The following is a 20,820-nucleotide window of genomic DNA, read 5'->3' as shown; positions in this document are numbered from 1 at the left end:
CCCCGTGGGTGGTAACAGACGGCAGGCAGCCAGAGGTGGCATGGCTGCAGACCTTGCGGCCAGGGGACTCCCAGCTCCGCTTGACCCCTTGATCTGCGGCTGCCGGGCTGGTCCTCAAGCTAGCAGGCAGGCCTGGGATACCCTGGTCCTAAATGCCTTGCCCAGTCCAGCCTCGGCCTGAGAGGCTGGGTGGGGGGCAGCAGGGGGGAGCTGAGATGGAGGGCAGCTGAACCCCAGCAGGCTGCCCTTGCCCCCTGAAACGCCTCTCCTCTGCGCTCGCTACTTTATACCGCGAGTAGACGCCCAGTCCCTTGGTCTTCTGCAGTCTCTCCTCTCTGAGTGCAGAGTTTCATTTAGAGAAGTGATGAGACCCTCAAAGAGACGGAAACAAGATTCAGCCCCAGCTGCTGACGTCTTTGAGTGCCCCACGGCCCTCTGGGCCCACCGGACTTGGGGCTTCCACTCCCATTGCCCTCCCCAACCTGCAAGGGGCGCAAACGTGCAGATGAGGGCCTCCCCACCCAGGAATCTACATGCCCAGGACTTCCTTCAGTCCTGTGAGGGCCTCTTTTTCCTATGCACTGAGGGAGACCCAATCATCGGAAATCCACTCTCCGTGGGAGAGGCCCCCCGTGTGTGCAGGACTGGGGCTGTCCAGCCGGCCGACTCGATGAAAAGGGCTTAGGACCCCACAAGACAGCAGGGCTGGGCCCAGGGAGGCCTGCACTGGGCGGGAAAAGATCAGCCTGCCCCAAATAACTTTCTTCAAGAAACTCCAAACATACACTTTCATGTTTTGAATAAATTTACATGTTGATTGCACTATTCTAAATGCAGATTTTTTTGTTTTTGAAGAGGAGCCCTAATTCCAAATCTGTGAAATCAAATGAGATATGGTGGTATTTGTCTTGCACTGCAGGGATTTAAAGGTACTGGGGAGGTAGGCAATTTTCAGGCTTGTGCCCCAGAGGGATCCCGGGCCCAGAGAGGGCACCTGTTCTCCTCCCCACAGCCAAGAGATATGGCAAAATGCAAATGTGAATGGGCCAGCACCCAGCTAGACACCTTCCAGGGGCTCCTGGTGGCCAGAGGTGAGTCCTGGCAGTGAACGATGGGGAAAGGGTGTCTCTTCTGGTTGCTCAGGCTCCCCAGAATGCTGCAAGGGTGCAGCACACAGTAGGACTTCACCGTATAGCTTTTGGATGGAAGGGTGAAAAATTCTGTAATCCCTTTCAGCTGGACATGGGGGAGGGCCTCCCTCTGGCTCTAGTGTCCTCTAGGCCACCCCCTGCTCTGGTGGGAAGCAGCTGAACCTTGCAGCTGCTGGCACTCTTGGGCCTGCCCTGTCCCTCTTCCCCACCCCAGTCTCACTAGAATGGCACAAGCCCCAGCAGTTTCAGGGCCTGGGAGTCCTGTCTCTGACCACGGTTTCCCCACTGCTCCCAGATCCAGGCCAGACCCGAGCCTGGGAGGTGGGGGGAACGGCTGAATCCTCGCCCTGCAGATGTTCTGCAGAAGACGCCCCCCACTCCCCGCCCGCACCGCGCCGGCCAGTCTCTCTCCAGCCTGCAATCCCCGCTCCCTGTCGTCGTTTGTGACCATCTATGCCAAGTTTGTAATGTGCGTTCCAGGAGCACAGATACGGCGGGGACCTCTGCACCCTGCTCGGCAGTCCCTGGAGCTCCCTCCACAGTGCTCCCCTGCGAGTTCCAGCTGGGCCTCGCGTGCAGGGCCAGTTCAACCTGACCTCCGCCTTCCCGGATCCCAGCGGCTCGACCAGGCCCCGCGCAGAACGCCTCCTGACCCGGGAGCCTTCTCTCCGCCCCGAGGCAGGGGCGTGGGTGTCCACTTGGGTGAGGGCCCTGCGGCCAGCGCGGGCTGACCCTGCGCGTGGTGCTACGGACGCAGGGCCCGCGGGGTGGCCGGGAGGGAGCCGCCTCCCACGTCCCGGCTCCAGGGCCGCGCGGCCCGCGCTGGGGCCGCGATCGCGCGGGGCGGCCTCGCCGGCGGCGATTGGGCGCGCGGCCGTGACGTCACCACGCGCGCGCGCTCCGGCCTCTGGCTCCAGGCTCCGGGCTTTCGGTTGAGCCGCCGCCTGACGCGCGCCCGGCCGAGTAGCGGGAGCGGGGCGCGCGCCCGGCGCCGGTCTGAGGCGGCTCGCAGGGTCCCGCGCCCCCGGCCCCGGCCCGTGCCCTCGATCACCGGCCGCGGCCCGCGCCCCCGACTCCCAGCCTCCGTCCCACGCCCGCGCCCCGGACCCGCCACCACCGCCCCGCCCCGCCCCGCGCGGATTTGAAAAGGCCGGCCGCAGCCCCGCGAGCGCGGCAGCCAATCAGCGGCGCGCACTTTCCCGCGGCTTCTGCGAGGCGGCGGCGGCCCGGCGGCGGCGGCGGCGGGCGGGAGGCGCGGGGGCGGGGTCGGCGCCGCGCGCGGAGAGCCTCGGCCTGGCCGCGCTGCGCCCGCCGCCGCCGCCGCCGCCGCCGCCGCCGCCGCCGCCGCCCCCTCCCCTCCCTCGGCCCTCCCTCCCTCCCTCCCCCGCGGCCCCGGCCCCGGCCCCCTCCCCGGCCGCCGCCGCCGGAGCCGCCGCACCGGAGAGCCGCCGCCGCCGGAGGATGCGCCGCACAACAGGTCACTGGCGCCGCCGGCCCAACCGCCGCGGGCCTGAGGGGCGGAGGGCTGAGGGGCTGAGGGGCCGGGCGGGCGGGCGGGCTAACGGGGCCGGGCGGGCGGGCGGGCGCGGCCATGTTGGGCCCGGCGGCCGGCGGCTGCACCTGTGCCGGCCCGCGGGCCGGCGGCCTTTGTTCGCTGCGGCGCCCAGCGGGCCGGGCCGGCCTTTGTGAGGCGCTGGCCGGGGCCGGGGCCGGGCGGCGGTGGGAGGGGCGGCCGGGGCCGGGGAGGCGCTTTTTGTCTGAGGAGGGTCCGGGTGACACTCGGACGCCGGCCGTTGGTCAGCGCGGGCGCCCGGAGCCCCGGGCCTTGGCAGGTGGAGGCGCGGGGACCCCGCCCGGGGCTGCCGGCCCTCGGCCCCCGGCGCTCGGCCAGACGGCGGCCCCGAGGCCCCGGACGCGCAGCGAAGCGGCCCGGCCGCACGGCCGCCTCTGCTCCACACGCCAGAAGGGCGGTTTAAAATCTCGGCGTTTAAGAGATGCTGGTCTCGAGTCCGGGCAGAAGGCGCAGGACCCGGTGCAGCCTTAGTTTTTTCTCCCTCTCGCCGGTGCCGGGACGTGAGTGGTCACAGGTTTGACATGCGGGGGGAAACTTGGTCTCACTGGGACGTTAATCATTCTTAGGCAGGTAATTAGGGCTCCGGGGTGTGTGCGCGTGTGCGCGTGTAGCAGAACGGGGGACCCATTCGGTTAGGGTGACTTCAGAGCGAGGTTAGGGAAGTTCTTCAGGACTGACAGCCCGCGCTCAGACTTTCAAGGCCTTGACTTTTAAATGACTTAAACGCCAAGATGTGTGTTCCTTAATCACTAAACAACTTAAAAACCTCACGTTGCTACCACGCGTCGATTATACCGACTCTTACTTTATGTATTTTAAAATGAGATTATCAAGATGGAAAATAAGTTAGCCATCTCATGTATGAAGCTGGGAATTTAACTCTTTTATTTTCCCAAATGTTTTAAATATCCTCGTTACATATTTAAATGTGACGAGAGCACCATTAAAAAAGCACAACTCTAATCAGTACCACGAAGGAAACAAGTCCTGGGAGCACAGCCCTTTGCTGGTGTGCTTGGTGTGTGCTCCTGTGCCTCGCCACCGACCGTAGTTCAAATCTAAACTGCCGACTGGAAGTGAAGAGGACTCATGCCTTAAGCACGATTACTTTGAGTCATTTCCTTTTCTTTTCTTCCATTTTCTCAGACGCCCAGCAGCCTTCATTTTTGGGCCGGTGGTTGGTAAAGTGAGGACTTTGTGCAGGGTTGTGAGTTTGCGTAAGCTTTTGTGAAGAACTGTGATCTATGTAGTACAAAAATCCTCCCCTCCTTATGGCATGACTACAGATCAGGCTGGCCTGGGATTCCAGTAGTAAACATTCCAATTTAAGAATATTAGAAAAATAACTTTCTGAGTTTCAAAAAGTGATGCGCATGGGACTTCCCTGGCGGTCTAGTGGTTAAGACTCTGTGCTTCCAGTGCAGGGGGCACGGGTTCGATCCCTGGTCGGGGAACTAAGATCCCGCACGCGGTGTGGCACGGCCAAAAAAGTAAATAAATAAAAAATAAACAGTGATGGGCAGTTTATTATTCTGTGTGCACTTTTATGATATATTCATATGTAACGTCTAAACTAACATAATTTGAAATTTGTGGAGACACAGAACAGTAAGGTAAACAGGCTACCATGTGTGGCTACTAGGCTTATGGTTTTTATTCAGCCGATTTAAACAGGGCCGTTAAAATAGTACCTGCTCAAATGTGAGGAATCAAATGGAAGAATAAGTCAGAATTGTGAGAATTAGAAGTTAGGAATTAGAGACCCTGTGGCCTAGTTATGGAAGAGTGGGTCAAGCCTTCCATTTATTCGGATGACTTCTCCTCCTACAAGTAGTACAATTTTAAAAAGTTTACTCATATGGCAGAATGTAAACTAATTAGTTACTTTTTTACGGTTTGACGCTTCAGTGTAAAACATGTAAAAATAGATGGAATTATACTTACTAAGAAGTGCTGGTGAGAGGATAGAAAACACTAATAAAATGTGTGCTATATGAGATATAGGATTGCCACTGAGCACACACAAACGGATGTGCTAAGATGATGCTGAAGTTCCAAATTTATTTTACCCTTTTTAATCTACACAAATAACCTTTCTAAGTAAACGCTTTAATTAATCAGCGGGAACTGAGAATATAAGGCTTTTTACATGCATATTCTAGTATCCGGTTTTTGGTTGGTTGGACTGCTTGGCTGTGGAAGGTACGCAGATTTGGATGAGCGTCTTAGTCTTCTGCGCTTCACTCTTCTCTCTGCTGGACTGCGCTAAGTGTGTCCTTGCTCTCCAAATATGTGGTGCCCTCTCCTGACCCAGGCCTCTGCATGGACTGTTGTTGGGTGTGGACCACTGCTTGTCCTCCCTTTTGAGCACAGAGGACCCAGCCCTTCAATGGCCATATGTGACTTTTCTCCCCTGTTGGAGAGCTCTTGAGGTAGGACTCTTATAGCCTTGGGCAGCCTGGCCTCTGCCGGTGCCTTCTCATGGCAGGCACTCAGTGAACGCTGAATAAATGGGCATTTGACTTGGGATAAACAACCCATTTTAATGCCAGCATGTGGCCTGTTTGCCTCTCTTCTTTGTAAGTCATGTTGGAGCAGAAAGGGACCCTCTGGAAGAAGCTGAGTATGGAAAGTAAGGGGCTGGCCTAAGGTCACCCTACTTTAATTGGGGAGCTAAGACACTGTTTGCTAGGCAGGGCTGTTTCTTTTCCTTTTCTCATCATAAGTAACTCAGATGTTAAATAAAAATTAACTATGAAATATTGCAAACAAATAATAGAGTAGACCTGTATCCACCACCAGGATGAATCAAGCAGTGATGTTTCTACTGTACTTCTCTGTATCCCTGGGCAAAGTAAAAAGAATATAAAGTACACAAAAGCAAGAGATGACATGGAAATTCCCCAGGATTATGCTTATACTTTACAAACTGCCTTTATGTGATTTGTTAATTTCATTTTTTAGGAAATGTTATTTACATAAAACATATTTCTTTTGGGGAGAAAAAGACTTAGATTAGTTACCCCAGGGACTTGTCAGCATTTTGCATTTGTCTGTTGGTTGCAATATAGCTTTTGAAGGAACTGATTGATGAGATTTGGTTTGCTACTTAAAAAATTCAAGCTGTCTTGAAGTAGTTTTGTTCTTGAGTCTGTCTTCCAGAAAACAAACGGCCAAAGATGAGTTTTCAAAGCATCTTAATGTCTGTAATACCTAATAGTTTCAACAAGACATACAAGGATGGAAACTGCCAAGTAGTGGTTGAGCTGAGTGCTGGCCTGCAGCTCAGAAGCCCCAGTAGTGAGACTTCCCTAGTGGGTGTGTAGAGAAACAGTGTTTTATCTTACTGGAGGAGTTGGGAGCTCAATTTTTTTTTAAAGATTTATTTATTATTTATTTATTTTTGGCTGCCTCAGGTCTTAGTTGTGGCACATGGGATCCTCGCTAGGCATGCGGGATCTTTCGTTGTGGCACGCGGGTTTTCTCTTCTCTAGTTTTGGTGTGCAGGATCCAGGGCGTGCGGGCTCCAGAGCGCGTGGGTTCTGTAGTTTGTGGCTCGCGAGCTCTGTAGTTGAGGCGCGCGAGCTCAGTAGTTGTGGCACGTGGGCTCAGTTGCCCTGCGGCACGTGGGGTCTTAGTTCCCTGACCAGGGATCGAACCCACGTCCCTGCATTGTAAGGTGGATTCTTTACCACTGGACCACAGGGAAGTCCTGGGAGCTCAATTTTTAAGTTGACTGGGTTGTCATAGAAAGAATTGATGATCTGGATGAAGTGTGTCATGCTGTTAAGGGTATATTTATGTCAGCCGTTTTCACATCTTGGTGAGTTTTTCCCTTGGGCTGTGCTGCTGGTTATGTAGGCGGACAGATCAGAAAGCGTGTCTCTGACTCCAGTTGTGCCACCCTCGCTCAGCTCTCCACACCCTGCCTAGTCTGTCTAAAACGCACGTGTGATCATGTGAGGCCCCTCCTCCAGGAGCTCCAGTGCCCTTTGGGGTTCAAGACCAATCTCTCACTGGGTTTTCTGCCTCTCACTGCACTTCTTTTTTTTTTTCTGGCCATGCATGCTGCGCATCTTGCGGCATCTCAGTTTTCCGACCAGGGGTTGAACCTGGGTCCTCGGCAGTGAAAGCGCGGAATCTTAACCACTGGACGACGGTGGGAATTCCCTCACTGCACTTCTTTTCTTTTTTTTTTTAAGATTAGGGTTTTTAAAAAAATTTTATTTTTTATTTTTGGCTGTGTTGGGTCTTCGTTGTTGCGCGCGGGCTTTCTCTAGTTGCGGTGAGCAGGGGCTGCTCTTCATTGCAGTGTGTGGGCTTCTCATTGCGGTGGCTTCTCTTGTTGCAGAGCACAGGCTCTAGGGTGCACAGGCTTCAGTAGTTGTGGCTCGCAGACTCTAGAGCACAGGCTCAGTAGTTGTGGTGCCCGGGCTTAGTTGCTCTGCAGCATGTGAGATCGAACCCCTGTCCCCCGCGTTGGCAGGCAGATTCTTAACCACTGCACCACGAGGGAAGTCCCCTGCACTTCTTATTTTGATCTCACCTGACCTCTTCAGTCCATCTGTTGCTGCCATGCTTTTTCCTTGGGCCTTTGCATGGTCAGTTTTTGCCCCTGCTCTCCCCTGTGACCCCCATACACACACTTACACACACTTCAGTGCATGTGTGGGCACAGCTGGCTTTTCGTATTAATTCCTTCTCATTCAGCTCTCAGCTTGCACCTCACTCCTAGAAAGCGACCCCAGACTCCCTGCCAGTCTTGGGAGCCCTTGTGGCTATGTCTTGAACACTTTGTGCTTTGCTCCCCTTCACGCACTGCATTCTCACTCTGCTCCAGCCATTCTGGCCGCTGGCCTGCCTCAAGTACCGCAGCCATGCTGCTGTACCTGCTATTCCTTCTACTTGGACACCTGCCTGGCTTCCTCTTTACCTGCCTTTAAGTCTTCGCTCAAACTTCCCCTTCTCAGGCACCATCCCTGACCACTGATTTAAGATACCCTTTTGCTGTCTGGCTCTGCCCGTCTGCCTTAGCTTCTTTTCCATAACTCTTATCCTCTGACATTCTGGGTGTTTTCCTTATTTGTCTGCCTGCCTGACTGCATCAAGATGTCTGTAAGGGTGGATATTTTTCTCCTTTTGGCTTTAATTACTGTGATACCCGCAGTGCCTAGGACAGTACCCGAATGACTGTCAGACATTCAGTGACTGCTTGCATGAACAGACTCTCAGCCCCTTGTGTGTTGGCTCACGTATAAGAAGTGGTGTGGATAAAGGGGAGCAGCGTAGGCGTGCTTGCCCTAGTGTGAGGTTGGCAAGGTGGAGGGCCATGGGCAGGTGAGAGAGGTCAGAGAGGAGGCTCGTAGGCCAGTGCTAGAGAACAGTGGCCTTACCCAGGCACAGGAGTGGGGTAGGAAGAGTGGACAGATGCAAGAGAGAGGGCTGTAGCAGCACTGATGGGCTGGGGTACAGCACGGGGGCTCAGAATAAGAGGGGAGGGTTGGGGACTTCCTGTTGGCGCAGTGGTTAGGAATCCTCCTGCCAATGCAGGACACATGGGTTCGAGCCCTGGTCCAGGAAGATCCCACATGCCAAGGAGCAACTAAGCCTGTGCGCCACAACTGCTGAGCCTGTGCTCTAGAGCTCGAGAGCCACAACTACTGAGCCCACGTGCCCCAACTACTTAAGCCTGCGCGCCTAGAGCCCGTGCTCCGCAACAGGAGAAGCCACCACAATGAGAAGCCCGTGCGCAGCAAGGAAGACCCAACACCTCCAAAAAATAAATAAATAAAATAAAATAAAAAAAGAGGGGAGGGTTGGCCCAGGTGATCCTAGTATTCACAATTTGAAAGATTGGGTGGAGAGGGCACCATTTTTATCTCCCTGTGAACTAGTGAAACCGAAGGTGGGCCTCGTTTCTGATCTACCTTGGTTCCTTCCAAAAAGAAACTGATGTCACCTACCAGCTGAAAATGTGTCTCTGGTGCCTTCCTGTTCACCCAGAAGAGGAAGCCTTAGGTCTTGAGCGTGGCGTGTGGCCCCTTTGTGTTTTCTAGCATCTGTGCTGCCTGACCCCTTGTAGCTGCTCTGAGATCTCATCACCATGCTGCTGCCCCCCTGGGATGAGCTGCGTTCCACCTCACGGTCCTTGCATGGCTGTGGCTCCTTCCTAAGGCGTCCCAGTTGGCCTTGCTGAGCTGCTCTTACAACTCCACCATCATTTGTCTCCTCCAGTGTAGCCGATGCTGCGCCCATGGCACTAGGTGTGTTTGGTTTTCTGTTCCCAGGTTGGTTGTTCCTCTGAGCACCGGGCCCTGTCATGGCAGCATGTTGCACATAAGACTGTCTGTGCTGTCTCTATACAAATAGGAGGGTGGGCCAGTGTATTTTGTTAGTTAGTATGGCAGTGTACTTCTGGCGACATTTCTTCATTCACTGAGAATTAAGAAATTAGCTGTGTTCCAGTGATGAGCCAAAACACCCATGTCCTTGGTCTCATGGACTTGACAGACCTGTGAGAGGGATGAAACAGGAGAGACGGTGGACAAAAGATTACATCTTTGAAAAACCTGTAACAGGGGACATAGGTTCGATCCCTGGTCTGGGAAGATCCCACATGCTGCAGAGCAGCTAAGCCCGTGCTCCACCAAAATGAGAAGCCTGCTCACCAAAACGAAGACTAGCCCCGCTCGCCGCAAGTGGAAAAAGCCCGTGCGCAGCAACGAAGACCCAACACAGCCAAAAATAAATAAATAAATAAATTTATTAAAAAAAATAATAAAAAGAAAAAAAGAAAAACCTGTGAAATAGTCTTGCTAAATAACTGAACCTGAAACTGATCAGGCCTTTACCTCCCACAAGCAATTAACAGGAAATACAGGGTAGGGAAAGGAACACATTAAACTACACTGTGGGATTGCCACTGGCGGAACTCAGAACGTGGGAACCTGCAGGACCAGTGACCAGGTCTCTTTCACAAGGAAAAAGAAGGGGGATGTGGATAAGAGGCTGATTGCACTACAGAGGGCTTATGTGCATCCAAGATGGGCCAGTTAGTTAGAGATGGGACTAAACACTGTTTATGATATTTGGGACAATTAGAAATTGGAACACTGACTCAATTTGTCATTAAGGAATTCTTATTTTTTTTTAGCTGCCATAGTGGTTTGATTTTGTTTAAGAAAAGAATTTGTACCTTGTAGACATGCATACAGAATTTATCAAAGAAATGATCCACCGTCTGCGATTTGCTTCACAGTTCTGTGGAAAGGGAGCTGTGAGGGTGTGGCTGGATCAGGGCTGGTGTGGGGTGATGGTGGTGCGGTACATGGGCCCTGCTTGTTCTCTCTACCTTTAGGTGTATTCAGAATTCTCCATAATGAAGGAAGAAAAGTCACGAAGGAGAGGTTGGGTACATTTAGTACATCTATAAGGAGATTATGCCTAACTGTGGGTTGGGTGTCAGGAAGGACTTCCTGACAGGACTGAGGCTGGAGCAGAGAGCAGAAGAGGCCTTGGTAGAGAGGGTGGGCTTGGTAAGGGTGGTGTGACTGTTCTAGATGAGGGAGCAGGCAGTGCAGAGAGGCTGTGACGGGAGTGGACAGAAGGCTGACGAGGCTGGAGCAGAGGGTGAGGGAGCGATGTGTAGACCCACGCTGCCAGGGTGGGGCAGGGCGGGCTCCCTGAGGCTGCAGTGAGGCTTTTCATCCAGAGAGCAGTGTGAGGCCCTGGAGGGTTTTAAGCCGTGTGTGTGTGTGTGTGTGTGTGTGTGTGTGTGTGTGTGTGTGTGTGTGTGTGAGAGAGAGAGAGAGAGAGAGAGAGAGAGAGACAGACTGACACGAATCTATTTGCTTTGGAAAGTGCGTTTCTCAGAGTCCTCTGTAAGTTGGTGGTGGGAGGATTCGGGAGAGGGAAGAGGGTGCAGGAGACTGGCCTGTGCTCATTGTGTGTTCGGGTTAGAATCTTTCCAGCTGCCCCTGCTTTGGGTGCCTTGTAGGACTGAACAGCTCTGCCCCCTTGAAATTTGGTGTGGCCATGTGATTTGCTTTGGACAATGAAAAGTGACGCGTCATCTCTGACTGGGCGCTCTAGGAGTCGTGTGCTTTCTTGATGTTCCCTTTTTCCTTCTCATTGTGGAAGCGCATAGATACGCACTATGAGCAAGAGGGAAACCTCTGGGTTGAGCCAGGTTACGGCCCCATAACCTAGTCCGGTGGTTCTCAATGGTCCCCAGACTGACAGCGTCTGTCACCTGGGAACTTCTTAGAAACGCGTATTCGGGCCACCCTAGACCTACTGAGTCCTAAGCTCTGGGGTGGGGCCGGTGGCCTCCGATGCCGCGGCGTGGAGCACTGCTGCCTCGGGTCTGCTGGTTGGTCAGCCAGCTCGGGGCCTGTGGTGCTGGTGAAAGGTGGAGGTGGCCCGCCAGCGATGGGCTTCTGGCTGTGACGAGGAGGAGCCAGCCTCGTCAGCCGGCGGGGAAGTGCTCTGCAGGAAAAGGACTGAAGCCTGTGGGTTGGGGTGGGAGGGACTGCGTAGGGAGGGTGTCGGTGACGGCCCTGAGTTTTGTCTGACGAAAGCAGACAGGTAGAAGCGCTACTCACTGTCTAGACAATATTTTTGTAAGCGTTACATTTACTTGGGTTTCGAGGTTCGGGAGCAAGGAAAAGCCTATTGAGGAATTTAAAAAATTTTCATTGAGTCCTTGATGCACATATCAGTTTCTCACGTTGATCGCCCCACTTGTCACTGTGCCCTTTCTGCTCTCCTGACCCCCTGTCTTGCTGTCCCCCACCTGCCCCCCACTCGAGTGGAAGCTCTTGCTCCTGGCGGTGGCCCCAGGACTGCGCGACGCCTGCCCGCGCTCCGCCACCTGGACTGGCCCGCGTGTTGGCACCGCGGCCGCCCCTGTGCCGTGTCGGGGAGCAGGCAGCTTGCTCCAGGCCTGCGGGTGGCGCGGAGGGGTGTGCGGTCCGTCCTTGTGACCCGGGGACTGGGCCCTGCCCCAGGCCCCTGGCTTCTCAGCTGCTGGATTCCTTCTGGGGCAGGGGGAGGCGGGAGCTGGCCTGAGCGTGGGGGGGAGCTGGCAGGCTTCAGGCTGCTTCCTCTTCCTCAGGTGTGGAGGGAAGGCTTGTTTTGGGGGAGCGGCACCGCCCAGAAGGAGAGCTGCAGGGGAGGCATGGAGGACGGTGCGTGTTCGGGTTTTCTCCCTTTTGTGCTGCATCTGAAATTGTGTACCTTATTGAGCATCACGTTAACGGCTTATTGGATTCTTTTCTGTTGAGTTCTGAAATCTGTATAAAAAAGTATTTATTTCTTAAAATTCAACTTCTTATAACTTCTTTGAAAAAAATATTGGTGGTTCTTGTTTGTCCAATGTGGAGGCTAAGCTTGTGTGCATTTCTCAGATACCAGTGTGCTCTTGGCTGCTTTAGGGATTTCTGTGAATTAGCAGTTATATCAGCAAAGGGTCAGAACACATCATAGGTAATTACCCTCTCTACTTCCTTTGGATAGGGGCCCTGTTCATTTTTGTAGGTTGATAGACCTCTGAGATAGAGGAAATCTGTGTCTTGATGGCCCACTAGGAATGAAACGTGTTTTCATAGGACCTTGCCCTGGCTTTACAGCTCTTCCTCTCGAGGACTCCAAGGTAACTCCTTGGGGCCGGGCACAGCACCCTGGGTGTTTGGGTGGAGCCTGGTCCCTGTTCTTGGGTTTGCCCTCTTTGTGGGCTGTCCTTGTCTCCTAGAAGCCATTGCTGCTTCCCTGGGTCTGTACCAACTGCTTCTCTTGTTCTCTGCTATTGGCTGGAGGTCTCAGAGCTGGTTCTTCAGCTGGTGCCCAGATCCTGGCACCTTCTCACCTCTCTCCTCCCTTTGTGAGTTCCCAGCACGGGAATGATGTAGTAGAAACTGAGTTGTGAATTCCAGCCTAGAGTTTATAGAAATCTTATTTTCAAGGATGTGCAGTTTCTTGATACATCATCAAGGCAAAATAGAAAGCTTAATTATTATTAATTTTATAATCAGAAAGTACATTTTATGGAAAATCTGTAATAACTACAGTCTTACCAACCAAATGTTTAGGTGTATTTCCAGTTTACCTTTTCATTCATCAGACTGATCCAGGTGCCCTAAAGACAGTTTCCTCTGTGAGGGTCATAACAAAAGGTAACAGTTTAGGTAACTATTCCAAGGAGACAACTGCCCTATTCTTTCAGCTGTTTCTTGTGGTATCTATCTGTACTTAAAAAAAATAACTTTCTAATTTTGCTGAGTTGAGAACTTTGAGGTTTATATGTTATGTGTTAAGTTCTATCTACAGGAGATAAGGATTTAGCTTTCTTTCCCCCTGGCCTCCCACTTCCCCTTCCCCAGTTCTTCCCAATATTGTGGTGTCTGGGTTATCTATTCCTCCGTGATAAGCTATTCCAGAACTTAGTGGTTGAAAGCACAACAACATTTATTTGTTTACAGTTTTGCAGTTTGGACATCGTATGCCAGGGTTAGCTTGTTTCTGCTCTTGTGGTGTCAGTTTGTTTCATTCCTGTGGCTGTGTGTTGGAATTGGCTGTTGGCCATGGTCCACCGTTCTCCCCAACATAGGCCTCCCGTGAGGCTGCTTGGGCCCCCTCATAGCATGGTGGCTGCTTCCTGAAGGAGGAAGTGAAGCTACCAGTCGTTTTATTTTTTTCTTATTTTTATTTTTTTACTTTTAGGCCGCACCGCGCAGCTTGTGGGATCTCAGCTCCCCGACCAGGGATTGAACCTGGGCCATGGCAGTGAAAGCCCGGAATCCTAACCACTAGGCCATCAGGGAACTCCCTGTCTGCCAGTCCTTTTAAAGGCGAGGCTGGCTCTGGTCTGGCATCACTTTCGCCATATTCAGTTGGTGGGAGCAGTCACAGGCCCAGGCCAGAATCAAGAATGTGGAGAAATAGATTTTATCTCTTGGTGGGGGAATTACAAAGAATTTTTGGCCACTTTTATTTTATTTTTTTATTTTTTAGAATTTCCAGTTGCTTTTCTTCTTGCAACATCTTTTTTTTTTTTTTAATATTTATTTATTTTGCTGCGTCCGGTCTTCGTTGCGGCATGCGAGATCTTTTTGTTGCGGCATGTGGGCTCAGTAGTTGTGGCTTTCAGGCTCTAGAGCACAGGCTCAATAGTTGTGGTGCATGGGCTTAGTTGCCCTGCGACATGTGGGATCTTAGTTCCCCAACCAGGGATTGAACCCACGTCCCCTGCATTGGAAGGTGGGTTGTTAACCACTAGACACCAGGGAAGTCCCTGCTTTTAAATTCTTATCTCTCATGGTAAGTTTTCCTCACACGTCTGATGGCCTTCGACTGCAGGCCCACTGTTGAGACGGAGGTCTGGGAGCTGACGGCAGGTCCTGGGTGGAGGTTTCACTGAGGGCCGATTGGTCAGGACCCACCGTCAGTATCAGCAGGTGTTTTCCCTGCATCTTGGCAAGTGTCCTCTTGCTGGCTGTGTCTTGTAGTTCACTGCCTTGAGCACCCCCTCCGGTGTGCCCTGTCCTTAGACTACACTCCAGTTCTTCTCCCGCTGGGGTGGGGCTGGTTGCCAGGCCGTGGGGGGGGGGGTGGGTCGGGGACTGCGCATTATGTGGACTTTGATCCAGTTCTTTTGACTTAGGGTTCCCAGTGTTTGCAGCACATGCCCCTGCTATGTGCAGTGACTTATCGTTATGCGTTAGGCATGTGTTAGAGTTAAAATAGGAAAATACCTTACAGACATGTGAATGATACAACTTAATATGTTTAATACCTTTCCTATTCAACAGAAGATTTGATAGGTTACAAACGGAGATAAGATTAACATAAAATTCATCAGTTAAACTATTTTAAAGTATATAATTCATTGGTTTTGTAGTACATTCTCAGTGTTACTGCAACCATCACCACTATCCAATTCCCGAATATTTTCGTCATTTCAGTAAGAAGCCTGGTACCTATTGGGCAGTCACTCCCCATTTCCCCTTGTCCCCCAGCCCCTGGCAACCACCATTCTACTTTGTCTCTGGATTTGCCTATTCTAGACATTTTATATGAATAGAATCATGTAGTATGTGGCCTTTTGTGACTGGCTTTTTTCTCTCAGCACAGTGTTCTCAAGGTTCATCCGTGTCGTATCATGTCTCCATACTTCATTCATTTTTAAAATTTTTTTTTATTTTTTGCTACATTGGGTCTTCGTTGGTATGCACAGGCTTTCTCTAGTTGCAGCAAGCGGGGGCTACTCTTTGTTGTGGTGCGTGGGCTTCTCATTGCAGTGTCTTCTCTTGTTGCGGAGCACGGGCTCTAGGCACGCGGGCTCAGTAGTTGTGGCACACGGGCTCTAGAGCACAGGCTCAGTAGTTGCGGTGCACGGGCTTAGTTGCTCCGAGGCATGTGGGATCTTCCCGGACGAGGGCTCGAACCCGTGTCCCCTGCATTGGCAGGCGGATTCTTAACCACTGCGCCACCAGGGGAGCCCATTTCATTCATTTTTATGACTTAATATCCCATTGTATGGATAGATCACACTTCTTTTTTTTCTTTTTTTCCCTGCCGCGTGGCACGCGGCATCTTAGTTCCCCAACCAGGGATTGAACCTGGGCCCCCTGGCGGTAGAAGTGAGGAGTCCTAACCACTGGACCACCAGGGAAGTCCAGATCACTTCTTCTTCTTTTATCTGTTTATCAGTTGTTGGACATTGGGTTGTTTTTTGCTTTTTTGAATAATTTTGTGAAAATTCTTGTACAAGTTTTTGTGTGAACATGTTTTCAATTCTGTCTTGGGTAGATCCTAGGAGTGGAATTGCTGGGTCACATGGCAGCTAAGGAACTTCTTGATTGTTTCCCGCTGCAGCTGCACCACTTTCCATACCCACTGCAGTGTGTGAGGGGTCCAAAGATTTGCCATATTACACTGAGAAGATAGAGAGAACAGACAGGCATGGAGCCAGGGAAGATACCAACTCACGCATCGTCATAAGGTTAAGGTTGGGGCCACGGGGAGAGAGCCACACAGGTCGTGGGCCCGAGGCTGACCTTGAGCTTGTCTGTGGTTCCAGGCTTCTTTGCAGTGAAAACAAAACAAAACAAGGAACAGGTCAGTTATAGTCTTTACTGTCATAGGTGCATTTCTGCAGAAGAAGCAAGACTTCTGCTGTGAGTCAATTCTAAATTCCATAAAATAAAGCTTCTCAGTAGAGAGTTCTTATGGAGTAATGGAGCCGTCGCTGCCCTCAGCCCCTGTTCTGTTGCAGACTCTGTACTGATCTCATTGTTCTTCACAGAGAGCTCTTTGCTGTAAGACTGGAGGTCCTGTCATCATTCAGTGAAGGTGGGACCAAGATCTATTCCAGGTAGATTAGTGTGAAATGTTGGAAACAAAGGGAATGTTAGGGAATGTATGTGTGTGTTTTTGTGTGTGTGTGTGTGTGTGTGTTTTAACCATACTTGCAAACTTGACTTTTCCATCTAAGTCTCTCTTCTGCCTCCGGAAGAAGGACTGGAGCTTGGTCCCTGTCCTGGCTGGGCTCTGGGGGACATCCTGAAGCCCTTCCTGCTGTCCCAGCATTGAGACTTCTCCCTGGTGACTCTGCTCAGATTCACAGAATGGACTCGGTGGGCTGCAGCTGGATTTCTGAGCAGCCGAGAGAGTGGGGCCTCGTGTGCCCGAGGTTGGAGCCCTGGGGAAAGGAGTTTGGGGGTTGCTCCAGTGACTCTTCCTGCCACTTTTCCATCCTCCACCCCATCTTTCTCCTTCCTCTTTCCCTAATGTTATATCTGTATTTTAAAATCTCTGTCTCTCCCCTCTGGGATATTAGCTCTACAAGAATAAGGTACATGCTTTGTTTACTGCTCTGTCTCCAAATGTTGGGACAGGACCTGTGCTCATTGACTAGTTTTCAGTGTTGAGTGTTGTCATTCAGGTCACCTTTCCCTTCTTTTGAGAGTGGTGCCTTTCCCTTTATTGGAGACCCCTCCTCTGTTCCATGCGGCCCTGCAGGGGCTGCCTAGCCTCCCCAGCCACTTACTGTGTCAGCTCATGTTGTAGGAGGGCTGTGAAATGTAAGGGATTAATTATATAGTTCTTAAAGCTTATTACAGGAAGCAGCAAGATGATGCTCGGCTCTCCCCACCCTGTCCCTGCTCCCCTTGGAAAACCACTGATAACTCTGAGCTGTTACTTTCTGTTTTAACTTCCACATTTTCATTTTTCACTTTAAGTGTGTCAGTGTTTTCTTTCCTTTTCAACAATGATTGTATGTTACATTTTGTTATATTTATTTATTTTTAAAAAATCAATTAATTAATATATTCATTTTTGGCTGCTTTGGGTCTTTGTTGCTGCGCACAGGCTTTCTCTAGTTGTGGCGAGCGGGGGCTACTCTTCGTTGCGGTGTGCGGCGGGTTTCCCATTGCGGTGGCTTCTCTTGTTGCGGAGCACGGGCTCTAGGCGCATGGGCTTCAGTAGTTGTGGCACACGGGCTCCGTAGTTGTGGCTCGCGGGCTCTAGAGCGCAGGCTCAGTAGTTGTGGCGCACGGGCTTAGTTGCTCCGCGGCATGTGGGATCTTCCGGACCAGGGCTCGAACCTGCGTCCCCTGCACTGGCAGGCGGACTCTTAACCTCTGCGCCACCAGGGAAGCCCCACCTTTAGTTTTTAGAAAAAATTTATTTATTTATTTATTTATCTTTGGCTGCATTGGGTCTTTTTAAAAAAATTTATCTATTTTTGGCTGTGTTGGGTCTTCGTTGCTGTGCGTGGGTTTTCTCTGGTTGCGTCAAGCGGGGGCTACTCTTTGTTGCTGTGCGCGGGCTTCTCATTACGGTGGCTTCTCTTGTTGCAGAGCACGGGCTCTAGGCGCATGGGCTTCAGTAGTTGTGGCACGCGGGCTCAGTAGTTGCGGCTCGCGGGCTCTAGCGCGCAGGCTCAGTATTTGTGGCACACGGGCTTAGTTGCTCCACGGCATGTGGGATCTTCCTGGACCAGAGCTCGAACCCGTGTTCCCTGCATTGGCAGGTGGATTCTTAACCCCTGAGCCACCAGGGAAGCCCCCACCTTTTGTTATTTTAGACATTTTAAAAGGGAAAGGCTTTGTGGACAAGAGGAGCCCTGAGCCGCGGGCCTTACTCCTGCAGCAGCGTGCCTCTCGCTGAGGGACTCTTCCCAGTCAGCTTCCCCACGGTTGGCGTTTGGCGTCTCTAACTCATTCCTCTGTTGTCTTTGTCCTTGCGGGTTTACCCTTCCTTTGAAATTCCTTACTGTCATTTTAATTGGGGTTTCTGCACGGAGTGTAGGTAAATGTGAGAGAGGAGGCCTCACATTCTTTTTAAATATAAAAATTCTTTTAGAATTACCACTCTCCCCTTATTTTTTGCATCATGTTCTCCTTCTGGGTTTATATTTTTGCTCTAGTACCTCTTTTAGCACTTCATTTGTGAAAGGGATATGTATATTAAACTCCCTTAGTTTTTGCATGTCTGAAAATACATTTTGCCTCATGTTCAGTGATAATTTAGATGAGAAATTATTTTTTCCCTTAACACTTTAGAGAGGCTCTGTCATCTACTCCTATCTGTTGAGGCTGCACAAAGGTCTGTGTTTCTGTTTCCTTTCTCATGCTGAAGTCTGTGAATTAACTTATTTTTTATGGGTACTTAGGTTTTAAGATTTTCTTTTTATCCTTCATGTTATGTGGTTTCAGAAATGGTGTGTCTAGGTATTGATTTGCTTTTATTTATCTTGCTCAGAACCCTGGGTACCCTTTTAAATCTGAATACTTGAGTTTCCTTTCATCTCTGGAAAATGTCCATTATTACCCCTTTGAAAATTGCCTTTTCCCCATCCTCCCTAGTTTCTCCTGGAACTCCTTTGGAATGTAAACTCCCTGAGGGCAGGGTATTCTTTGTGTGTGTGTGTATGTGTGATAACATATACATAAAAATGGTCACGATGGTGATTTTTCGTTAAGTGTATAGTTCAGTGGCATTAAGTACGTTCACATTATTGTGCAGCCGTCACCACCATCCACTCCAGAATTTTTTCATCTTGTGAAACTGAAACTCCCCATTAAACACTAACTCTTCATCCTCTCCTCCCCATTCCCTTGCAGCTACCTTTCTACTTTCTGTCTCTATGAATTTGATTACTCTTGGGATCTCATATAAGTGGAATCAGGGAGTTCCCTGGCGGTCCAGTGGTTAGGACTCCACACTTTCACTACCGAGGGCGTGGGTTCAACCCCGGGTCAGGGAACCAGGGTCCCGCATGCCATGTGGCAAGGCCAAAAAGAAAAAAATTGGAATGATACACATTTGTTCTTTTGTGACCAGATTCTTTTACTTAGCATAATGTATTCAGAGTTCATCCATGTTGTAGTATGTTTCAATACTTCATTCCTTTTTAAGGCTGAAAAATATTCCATTATCTGGAGGTACCACAGTTTATCAGTTCATTCATCTGCTCAAGGACAGCTTGGTTGCTTCCAAGTTTTGGCAATTATGAATGAAACTGCTATAAACCTCTGTGTGCAGGTTTTTGTGTGGACATAAGTTTTCAGCTTCCTTGGGTAAGTACCAAGGAGTGGGATTGCTGAATCGTATGGTGAGAGTTTGTTTAGTTTTGTGAGAAGCCACCAACCTGTCTTCCAGCGTGGCTGCAGCATTCTGCGTTCCCAGCGGCAGTGATGCGAGTTCCTGCTGCTCCGCATCCTCGCCAGCACGTGGCGCTGTCAGCGTTGTGGATTCTGGCTGTTCTGACAGGTGTGGAGTGACTGCCTTAATGACCGTACCTTCACAGTAGGTCTTGCAGGAGGGCTCTGGGTTGTAGAACCACCCCCTGAGCAGTTTCCCAGTTGCCTTTGCAGGGCTCTACCGGCGTCACTCATTCTAGACCCATTTTTACGTATGTTTCTTGGCTCAGGATTTGGGGCACCACAGCCTCCGAGGCAGAGTTCTAGAGGGTGATTCTGTCTCCCCAGTGGTCTCTGGTGAGTGTTTGCTGAGGGCCCAGCCCTGGGCTGGCTGGAGGTGCGGCTCAGGTGACAGCACTGTCACAGCTGACACTCTGGTCTGCTTTGGGTGATGCCTGTGAGCTGGGGTGTGGGTGAGAGGGTGTGGTCATTTGCCACAGTTGGTAAGTGGTAGGGCCAGATTCCAGCCCTAGCAGTGGCCTCCACACTCTGTGCTCGGGACCCTTCAGCTCTCCACGCCCTCCGACCCGCTGCAGCTGCGCGGGAGCCCAGGCAGGCCAGGCCCTGGCTTTGCCTCAGCTCTGCATTCTGGCTGCCAGGCCCAGCTCTTGAGGCTTGTCGTCCTGTCCCGTGCAGCCCATGCCCTGTAAGGCTGATTGCTCTTCCCTCTTCATCTCTGGACCTGGAGATTGCCCTCTCCTGTTTTGAATTAAGTGATGTAGCTAAATTTTTTTGTTAAAAAAATAATAATTTGGCTACCTTCACCAGAAATCTTCTGAAATGTGTTAAAATGGTGACGGAATGTTAATAGAGTCCCTAATGTTGAATCATCATTTTTGGATACACCCTCTTTAGCTGTGATATCTTATTTTAATATGGTAATGACTGGGTTTGATTTATTTCTATTTTGTAATTTTTTTTTTGCAATCATACTCTACTGATCTTGGTCTGTAGTTCTTTTCTGTACTCATTTTTCTGGATTTGGTGTGAGAGTTATGCCAGCCTTATATAATGTTTGGGAAACTCTCCATCATTTTCCATGTTCTGGAATAATTTAAACAATAGGAATGCTGTATTTATGTGATGAATAATACATAGCAGTTGGAAAGACTGAGCTACACTTGTTTATATCAACATGGGGGAATCAAGCTGTGTTGATTGATGAAATCGCAGAGCACAAGTGCAGTATGGTAGCATTGCTGCTTGGCATGCAGACCCCATACAGCAGTTCTCTGTTCCTGGGTACATCCCATAGACTGGAAGGATGTGTAGTCAACTGGCGATGGGGAGAGTAAGTGGAACTTAGGGTTCCTGAAAGGCAGACGTCATCTTTGTTTTACTCATTCACCCTGAGCAAGGCTTGCGGGAGGTGGGAGCTGCAGCAGGAGCT

At 50.9% G+C, this 20,820-nt stretch overlaps 1 protein-coding gene across 7 annotated transcripts in view; it reads left to right on the top strand.

Annotated features, from left to right (window-relative positions):
- Nucleotides 1-2,538: 2,538 nt before the first annotated feature.
- Nucleotides 2,539-20,820, top strand: part of NSD2 (nuclear receptor binding SET domain protein 2) — a 79,324-nt gene continuing 61,042 nt past the window's right edge. For 2 of the 7 annotated variants that reach the window (XM_068543577.1, XM_068543583.1), the window contains exon 1: nucleotides 2,539-2,628. Coding sequence is in view for 1 of the 7 variants with exons in the window: in XM_068543576.1 (XP_068399677.1) it covers nucleotides 3,146-3,238 (93 nt within the window). In the remaining 6 variants the exon portion in view is untranslated. Of the gene's footprint in view, nucleotides 2,629-2,889; nucleotides 3,239-8,780; nucleotides 8,988-20,820 lie in introns of those variants that run through there. The other 5 variants (XM_068543576.1, XM_068543578.1, XM_068543582.1 and 2 more) reach the window with 4 other exon arrangements.

Source organism: Eschrichtius robustus, chromosome 4, assembly GCF_028021215.1.
Source record: "Eschrichtius robustus isolate mEscRob2 chromosome 4, mEscRob2.pri, whole genome shotgun sequence".
In the NCBI taxonomy this organism is placed as follows: domain Eukaryota; kingdom Metazoa; phylum Chordata; class Mammalia; order Artiodactyla; family Eschrichtiidae; genus Eschrichtius; species Eschrichtius robustus.
Note: the sequence above shows the minus strand (reverse complement) of the source record. Positions and strands in the feature narration are given on the sequence as shown.